We start from the raw sequence: 9,735 nt of genomic DNA on the forward strand, positions 1-9,735 counted from the left end.
GGGGGGAAAAGGGGGGGGGGGGTGTGAAGAAAATGAGCAATTAAATAGTGGTGGTGATTGTACAGCTTTGTGCATGTACTAGCATTCACTGAAGCGAACACTTCAAAAGAGTGGATTTTCTCATCATGTGAATTATGTCTCAGTTTTAAAGAAATTTTTAAATACTTTCAGAAGCATCAGGCATTAGGGAATTGGAGGATGAATAAGACACAGAGTCTATCTTCAGAGAACATGAAGTCCGCTGGAGGAGAGGCAGCGAGAAATCAAATTATGGCGTGGCAAGCGCAGTTGCGTCTAAAGGAAGTGCCGTGCGGGACAGAGATTCTGTGCTGTCACGCGTCACCCGGGAGGGCGGTGATCTAGACTAGAGGGCAGGACGGAGTCCCTGCAGAGGCTGTGGTGCCGAGATCGCACTATGGAAGACTTCCCGCGTCTGATTTATCCACGCTGAAGAGGAGGACGGGCCTCCCAGGCGGCTCAGCGGTAAAGAACCCACGTGTCAATGCGGGAGACGCGGGTTGGACCCCTGGGTTGGGAAGATTCCCCTGGAGAAGGAAGTGGCAACCCACTCCAGTATGCTTGCCTGGAGAACCCCAAGGACAGAGGAGCCTGGGTCGGGCCACAGTCCGTGGGGTCGCAAAGAGTCAGACGGGACTGAGCGACTAGACACAGTGCCGAGGAGGACGCTGAACCACTGTGGGAGCTGACGGTGCGCCCGGACCGAAGCGCGCGTAGACGGAGGGGGGCTGTGGCGAGAGGTTGCAGCTGGAAAGTAAAGACAGGCCAGCTGTACGGGATCCTCTAAGACGATGAGTGCTCAGTGACGACGGAAAATGACCCTCCTCCCCCCTCCCTCGCTCTTCTCCCTTGCTGCCTGGGTCTGTAAAAGCGCCACCTTGCACGCAGTCGTTTAAGCCCAAACTGGAGTTATCCGGTCTCTGCTCCCAGCCCCGCCTTCCACATCCAACCTACTGGTGAGCCTGCGGTTCCGACCTCTGATGCTTGACTTCCTGGCGGTCCAGTGGCTAAGACCACCCGCCACCCCCCGCCCCCGCCGCACTTCCCCTGCAGGGGCTTGGGTTCGATCCCTGGTCATGAGTGACATGGACAAACTTTTTTTTATTTTTAAAGAGAGAGAGAGATCTCTTCTCCATCGACTGCTATCCCACAAGCCCGGGCCTCATCAGATCCAACCTGGGCTCCTGCAGCGTTTCCACCTTGACCTTCCGGATTCCACTCATAGATCCAAGTCTGCCTTCCAGGGAGAATTACAGGCCACTCCCCTTGGTGGTTTCCCGAGCCTGTTGAGCAAGCGTCCAGGCTCCCAGCAGCGCCTCCGGGCCCATTTGGGCCCTCCTGCCGCCCCCTTCCCCCTCTGGCATCTCCCCTCTCTGTGTTTTCACCGGGGTGACCTGGCCTTATCCAGCAACACCCCGTGTTCTCCCACCTGGGCCTGGAACATTCTTCTGTCCTGGTCTATCTACTGATCCTCCAGATTTTGACTTAACCGTCACTTCCTACAGGAAGGCTCTTTGACTCCAACAATAAGTCCCTCTGCTATATGACTCGTGCGGTATCTGAGCTGCCCTTTGGCACATTTCATCACGATGTGTGTCTCCTCTGATGGTCAGTGTGGGCTGGCGGGCAGGGACCAGCGCCCACCGCCCCCACCACTAACACTAACCTGTGACTTAGCACAGAAGCCACCCCTCTCCCCCACCCGTCCCCCTGCAAATTCCTACCCAACCTTCAGGTGTCTCTCACGCATATCGCTTTCAGGGTGACCATCTTCTCTGAGCACTCAGACCTGGGGTGGAGGGGGTCATCCCTTTACATAGCACTCATCACAATTATAAGAGGGACAGATTTTATGGAACTGCCCTGATGATGGCCCAATGGCTAAGACTCCATGCTTCCAACGCAGGGGGCCCAGGGTTCAATCCCTGGTCAGGGAACTAGACCCCACATGAGGCCAGCAGGAGTCCACATACCGCACCGGAAAGATCCTGCGTGTTGCAGCTAAGACCTGGTGCAGCTTAATTACTTTTTAAAAGTGGCTGATTTTAGTACCTATCTCTCCCCAGGTACTTTAATTTCTGTCTTGCTTCTTTTTGCCCCAGCATTCAAACTGATGCTTGTCACAAGATTTCCCTCAGGTCAGCCCACAAGAATTTTTATGAAACTTCCTGAAATTGCATACAAAACCCTATGTGCGCATACAGTTTTCCAAAGAACCAGTCTGTGGCTTTTGTTGGGAGTTTCAGAGCGGTCCAAGAGCTGAAAGGTTAAGAACTTTCTCCCTTCTTTCCTTCAAAACAGCATGCAGCTGCTGCTGCTGCTGCTAAGTCACTGGAGTCGTGTCCGACTCTGTGCGACCCGATAGACAGCAGCATGAGGTTTATGTAAAACCGTTGCCCTAGGACGTAAACTCCAGGTTGACAAGGATCTTCACCTGTCCTGTTCCATGGTGAACCGCAGATGCCTGGAACGGCGCCTCGATCCTTCCAGGCACAGGTGTAGAATGACCGAGCATATTCTCTGACAACCGTTAACGGTTGTGAGAACTGTTAGTGGTTGTTAACTCTTTCTCTGTAACAAATGACCCCAGAAAATAATGGCTTAAAGCAACCTTTATTATCTCGGCTTCCTAGGCTGGGAGTCAGGGTGCAGGTCCGTTTGGTCCTCTGCTTCAGGGGCTCTCACAGGGCTGCAAAGTGCCAGCCAGAGCTGGTGTCATCTGACAGGATGCAGGAGAAGGACCTGCATCCCAGCTCACTCGGGTGGGTGCTGGCGGGATTCAGTTCCGCGCTGACTGTGCGCCGGAGGCTGCCTGAGGTCCTCACCATGCGGGTCTCTTCCTAGGGCAGCTGACAACATGGAAGCCCGCCTCCTGAGGGTTTGCAAGTGAGAGGAGAGGGGATGGTGGGGGCAAGAGGAACGCTACAGGGACGGCCTTTACGCTCTTCTGTGCCTGGACCTTGGACGCAGTGTTCATCACCTTTGCTGTGTTCTGTTCGTTAGATGCAAGCCTCTACGAGGAGGAGTGAACACTGTATTTAAGATGGATAACCAACAAGGACCTACTGTATAGCACATGGAACTCCGCCTGGATGCGAGGGGTATTTAGGGGAGAATGGATACGTGTATATGTATGGCTAAGTCCCTTTGCTGTTCACCTGAAATTATCATATTGTTAACCAGCTATGTTTTGTTTAGTTGCCAAATCACATCCGGTTCTTTTGCAACCCCATGGACTACAGCCCACCAGGTTCCTTTGTCCATGGGATTTCCTGGGCAAGAAGACTGGAGTGGGTTGCCATTTCTTTCTCCAGGGGATCTTCCTGACCCAGGGACTGAACCTGGGTCTCTTGCGTTGCAGGTGGATTCTTTACCGTCTGAGCCACCAGGGAAGTCTTTAAGTAGTGTCCAGTTCTTTTGCAACCCCATGGATTGTAGCTCAACAGACTCCTCTGTCCATGAGATTTCCTGGGCAAGAATACTGGAGTGGGTTGCCATTTCCTCCTCCAGGGGATCTTCCTGAGCCAGGGATCAAACTTACATCTCCTGCATAAGCAGGCGGATTCTTTACTGCTGAGCCACCAGGGAAGCCCATCAATCAGCTATACTCCAATGCAAAATAAAAAGTTTAAAAAAGGAAAAAAAAAAATCCAACAACCAAAAGCCTCCCTCAAGGTCAGGTGCACATTGGAAGGAGATTGTACTGGGGATGAACAGCAGTGAGCAGAGTGGGTGGGTCGTTAGAAGCCACCTTGCAGACAGCTCGCTCCCGGACAGGACGACCGGATGACGTGTTTTCGTGTTTTCTCATTCAGCTTCCAGCTAGGCTCGGCTGAAAACCCAGGGAGCACATGGTGCAGCGCTGAGGAGGAGGGGAGACACGGGGGAGGGAAGGCTCGCTGGACGGCGGAGCCTCCGCCCGTCCTCCAGCAGACCCCCGCCACGCAGAAAAGGAGGCAGATGTGTCAGATCTTCTAACTTTTCAAAAGAAGCCAAAGTCCTGGTTTTTCACGAGACACTCCTCAATTTGTAAATCTGACAGTCTAGCGAGCGCACACGAGGATTGAGTTTTTGACCCTTCTCTTCAGCCGAGAAGGCGGGCCTCGCCTATTCCACCACCCTTCACAGGTCTGTTCACCTCTCCACGCCTCCCCTCCCGCCCCCTATATTGTTCACTGAAGGCAGCCCGCATGCCAACTCACTCTTTGCCACCCCATGTCCCACTCTTTGCGACCCCATGGACTGTAGCCTGCCAGGCTTCTCTGTCCATGGGATTCTCCAGGCAGGAATACTGGAAAGGGTTGCCATTCCCTCCTCCAGGGGATTGAACCTGCATCTCTTACTGGGATTCCTTACCTCTAGCATCTCCTGGGAAGCCCTCACTGAAGGCAGGGACCCAGCTAATTCACGTTGTACACCTTCTATAGCTCTCTGCACGTGGCAAGGCAACAGCAGATATCGTTGAATGAGATACGACTTTGCTGACATATTAAGGAAGACTCCCCAAGTCCATCCTCACCTCGACCCAGAGGAGTGGGTGAAAGTGGGCTCTGAATTAGCTGCAGTCCTGCCACCTGCTTGATCTCGGACCCTTCGCAAGTTACTTTTGGGAGCCTCAGCTTCCTCATCTATGAGAACCACAGTACCTGCCTCAGAGCTGTTATCGGATCTTAATGAAATAATATACTCACTAGCACGATGTGGCAACAATAGGTTTTTTTAAATTTCTTGCTCTTTTTGGCCGTGCTGGCTCTTCGTGGCCTCGTGTAGGCTCTCTCCAGCTGCGGCCAGCAGGGGCTCCTCTCTGCTTGCAGCACGCGGGCTTCTCATCGCGGTGGCTCCTTTTGTTGTGGCATGAGGGCTCTAGGTGCCCCATGGCACGTGGGATCTTCCTGGACCAGGGATCGAACTAGCGTCCCCTGCATTGCAAGGTGGACGCTAAACCTCTGGATCCCCAGGGAAGCCCTCAACAGGTACTTGTACTCGAATCCACACACACAGACACACACACACACCCCCATTTCCTCACTGGATCCTTGGCATGTCTCCCCTGAATCCATGTCATCCATCTACCGCCATCCACCCGGCTGGCAGCTAGAGGGAGCCTTTAAAATGCAGATTTGTCATTTTCACCGCCAGGGTTCACCTCCTTCCAGTTTGCTGATGCCCTTCAGAGAACACCCAGCCTTTTAACACAGCTCTTCAGGCTCTGTGGAGCTGCGCCGGCCCGGCCTCAGACAGGTCTCTTCTCTACCACCCACCTCCCATCCCATCCCACTCCAACGTGAGCTTTTCTCAGTGCTGTCTGTAGCTGAAACCTCTTCTCTCCACCCCGACCGCCCTTGCTTCTAATATGTTTTGGCGATGCACCCTGGAAACTCCTGACACTTCCTGCTAAACCTGATGGCAGGCACAGTCTGTTTTCCTCACCATTGACCCTTCCTAGCACAACCCCCGCTGAGGACCCGAGGAATGCCCGCGGACCGGCGCCAGCGGGCGGACTCCCGTGGGCGGACGGCGCCACCTGCTGGCCCACACCAGCACTGCAGCACCTGGATACGGGCTCTCAGCCCAGCCTGGAGGTGATTTTTAACAACGGTTTTTTAACTTTTCTGGGGGTATTATCTCATGTCTCCTTACATCCAAGTTAACAATTTTTTTTTAAAAGGTAACATTATGAGTATTTAACATGGGAAAGGGAGGCACTTTCCCAAGTGCCTTAGTTATTATTAACACATTTAATCTTCACGACAACTCGATGAACTGGTTTTATCACAGGGTGACTGAGCTGGTGCTGGCCGTAAAGAATTTGCCTGCCAGTGCAGGAGATGGAAGAGACGAAGGTTCGATCCCTGGGTCGGATGATCCCTTGATAAAGGGCATGGCAACTCACTCGTCTCCTTGCCTGGAGACGCCCATGGACAGAGGAGCCTGGTGAGCTGCAGTCCATGGGGTCGCCAAGAGTCGGACATGACTGAGCACGCACTCAGCTGAGGCACAGAGCCATCAGATGCCTCCCCAGGAGCACACAGACTGAAACTTTCACCCCAGGCGGTCTGACCTGATCTGGACTGTTTTTTCTCGGATGCTCCGTGCAGTTTGTGGGATACTAGTTATCCAACCAGGAAATGAACCTGGGCCCTTGGCAGTGAAGGTGACACGACCCAAGCACTGGGCGGCCAGGGAGCTCCCTGAGCCTGTCCTCTGTAAGCCTGACACGCACTGCCTCTACTTGTCCTGCGCGCCCAGGGCCCGGTGAGGTTACATGCCGGACGCCAGCCTCTGCTCTGAAGGCTCTGCTACCACAGCGGCACTGGGGTCACCGGAGCTCCCGGCGCAGCGAGCCGCCCTTTCTGAGCCACAGTTCTCCAAGGGCACCGTCAGGACAGGCGTCGCTGCGGCCTCCCCTCTGCGAGGCAGCTCGTGCAGTCCGTCCTGGCCTCCAGGCTACCGCTCCTCTCCTGTAACCCAGAAACCACCTCTCGGAGCCCCCGTTTCCTAAGATGGCCTCTAGCCTGCTGGGTGGATCGGACTGCAGATCCCACCAAGGGCGAGGAGAGCGGTCCGCAGTGCGGACTCACGTGGACCCCAGATGGCTAATGGCGGTTACACTCAGGCCCTCCCCTGATCACACACACCGTGCGTGACGCTGGGTCCCTTCACGTGTTCCGCTATGGCCGTTTAGAACCAAGACGTTGTGGCTACTTAAGTTCCACCTGCTTTCCACCCGCTCCTCTAAATCATTTCTTTTCCATTATTTGGGAAAATGATGTGCCTGCCTGCACTTCAGTTGTTAAACATAAAAAGCTGGGCTTCCCTGGTGGTACAGTGGTGAAGAAGCCACCCGCCAATGCAGGAGACGCGGGTTTGATCCCTGGTCCAAGAAAATTCCACCTGCCGCGGAGCAACTGGGACCACGAGCTGCAGCTGCTGAAGCCCCCGTGCCTACAGCCTGTGCTCCACGAGAACCCCGCACACCGCAACCAGAGAGAGCCCGCTCCCAGCAACGGAGACCCAGCGCAGCCAAACCAAACAAAGCACATGCTTGTTACAAAACCAGAAGTATCTTGGGAACCTTCTGCGGCCCAGCCATTACTGCAAGTGGTTCATTCACATTAACTCACTTTACCTTCACCCAGCCCTATGACTGTCCCCCGACTTTACAGATGAGGAAGCCAAGCACGGTGAGGTCAGGGTCACACAGCCAGCGGCTGATGGGGACTGCCCACTTAAGCCACAGGACCGGTCTCTGCTTTTAAACACGTCAGACTCCCTCTGCTGGTAGAGGCTGTGTCTGCCGCCTTCACTCCCAAGTGCCAGGCACACTGCTTTGCACACTGTGCGTGCCAACAAATTTGTTTTAATATATAATATATACACACACACACAGTCACGGGCCCGCCTGGGAAAGGGCTCCATCATACTCCAGCTCCTGAAGACCCTCCGGAAGGAGTCCAGGCCTGGCAGTCTTCACAGATGACGCCCAGCGAGGGGCACGTTTAGGAGACAGGTGGGGAGTGAGGGGGAGCACCTTAGGGTGTGCTGCCTCGCCTCACACAGGCCCAGAACTCTGCTGCGCCCTCTTCATCAGCTCCTCATCCTGCATAGACAGCTCTGTCAACTTCTTGCCCATCCGCTCATGGATGTCCAGGTACTTGGAGACACAGCGGTCCAGGCACACGGACTCGCCCTTGGACAGCTCTGCTTCCTTGTAGTGGGGAGGCACACACTTCCGGTGGCAGGCGCTGGTCATTCTAGAAAGAAGGGCCAGGTCGGATCAGCAGCCTGCTGTGGCAAACCAGGAACTCACGACCACTCCTGCCCTGCTACCCTGATCTCACCCGCCAGGAAGGCAGTGTGAACCCCCAATCTGAGCCTCCGCCGTCTTGGGAGGCCCTTGTCTGAGCCCATGGTCACCCCGTGTTTCTGACTCATCAGACAGGAACCGTTAGCTGAGTATTGGCTACGTTCCGGACATCACGCTAAGTGCGTGACGTGGATTCTGCCACGCAGTCCTTAGAATGACTCTATGTAGTCGGCACGATCGTTACCCCCTTTTTACAGATGAGGGAGTGAAGGAATAGGGAGCCTCAGGATCACATAAAGCTGGGCTACGACCCCAGGGAGCCTGACTGGGGGCTTCCTGGGGGCGCAGTGGTAAAGAACCCGCCTGCCAATGCAGGAGACGTAAGAGACGTGGGTTCGATCCCTGGGCGGGGAACAGCACCTGGAACAGGGCATGGCAACCCACTCCAGTGTTCTTGCCTCGAGAATCCCACAGACAGAGGAGCCTGGTGGGCTATAGTCCATGAGGTCGCAGACTTGGACACAGCCGAAGCAACTTACACGCACGCATGAAGCCTGACTTCACAGCTTACTTCAGAAAATTATTCTCACATATAGCCTTCGAGACAAACCCAACTAATCAAAGGAAGATACCGGAGAGTTTTAGCCAATAAAAAGAGCAGATAATTGTTGACTGCCTACCTGTGTTGGGCTTGATAAGTCTGTCTTATATTTTAACATTTAATATTTATAATGTCTCTATGGGAAAGGTACTATTATGAACTCCACTTTATAGCTGGGATAACCACCAGTCTACAAGTCCAAGTAACTTGCCCAAGGCCACAGTGTAGTGGTGGTTGATGTGTTTTGTTCCCAAATCTGCCCGATGACTCATTAGGAGTCAGACTGAAGTCCTGGTCCTGGCACTGCTATTGACGAGCTGTGGACCCTGAGAAAGCTGCTGAACCTCTACAAGCTTCAATGTCCTCACCTTAAAAATGGGAAAAGGGAACTCAGTGGAGGTTATAAAAAGATAATGCCTATAAAGTGCTCAGCATTGCTAAACGGGTTACGCAGGATCTGTCAAAAGGCAACTGCTCTACTGTCCCCAGAACCCAACCAGAGCCTCGTTTCTCTTCCTGTTCGGCTCCTCCATCAATTCCATCCCAATCCCAATGTCAAAATCCTTCTAGTCAGTCCACACCGCATCTGCATTAGCCCTTAACCATGGGGGTGGGTGAAGGAAACGCAACCCACTCCAGTCTTCTTACCTGGGAAATCCCATGGACAGAGGAACCTGGCCGGCTACAGTCCAAGGGATGGAAGAGAGTCAGACACGACTCAGCCACTGGGCATGCTTACGTGGGGGTGGGTGCTGGGAAGCTAAGTATGGACCTCAGTTTATCCTAGATTAAGAGGAAGATTTTTCGGAAGTCGCCCACCTCTGCCCTTGGAGAGGATGACTTGGGAGCATTCTCTAAGACGTGAGGGGCAGGACCCGCCTTACCTGTTGTACATGTCGGCCATCATCTCTACCTCCAGCTCTGCGGCCAGCTGCTGGGCCCTGAGTGGGTCCATCTTAGCCCTGCGCCCTGGAAGAGATCACCTGCGGGCCTCCTAGTTCCTGGGTTTGGGCGGGGGAGACATCACGGTCAGCACCCAGCCCTCCCAGCCGCTTTCCCGTCCAGGGGCTGCAGGACGTGGAGGAATCCCAAGGGCATCCGACCAGGAGGGGCCGCTGACCTCGGCAAGCTCAAGCACCCAGCGTCGGACCTGGGAACCGAGGCTCCGCCCAAGGTCGCAAAGCCGGCGACGGCAGGCCTGCAGAGCGGGTCCCGGCACCCTGACGCCCAGCCCCTCAAGGTGGCCTCTCTCCGGGAGAAGAGGAGGGGATCGGGAACGGGGCCCCAAACGGCCCGCACGAACGCGCGG

The 9,735-nt window shown here is 54.6% G+C and overlaps 1 protein-coding gene across 1 annotated transcript; it reads right to left on the bottom strand.

Annotated features, from left to right (window-relative positions):
• Positions 1 to 7,344: 7,344 nt before the first annotated feature.
• Positions 7,345 to 9,735, bottom strand: TIMM10 (translocase of inner mitochondrial membrane 10 homolog (yeast)). Its single transcript, XM_010833599.1, has 3 exons — positions 9,547 to 9,735; positions 9,311 to 9,427; positions 7,345 to 7,772 (listed from the first exon to the last, which is right to left on the bottom strand). The coding sequence occupies exons 2-3, from the start codon at positions 9,379 to 9,381 to the stop codon at positions 7,571 to 7,573; spliced, it is 273 nt and encodes a 90-aa protein (XP_010831901.1). The 5' UTR covers positions 9,382 to 9,427; positions 9,547 to 9,735; the 3' UTR covers positions 7,345 to 7,570.

The sequence above is a fragment of the Bison bison genome, unplaced genomic scaffold, assembly GCF_000754665.1.
Source record: "Bison bison bison isolate TAMUID 2011002044 unplaced genomic scaffold, Bison_UMD1.0 scf7180017863815, whole genome shotgun sequence".
Taxonomy (NCBI): domain Eukaryota; kingdom Metazoa; phylum Chordata; class Mammalia; order Artiodactyla; family Bovidae; genus Bison; species Bison bison.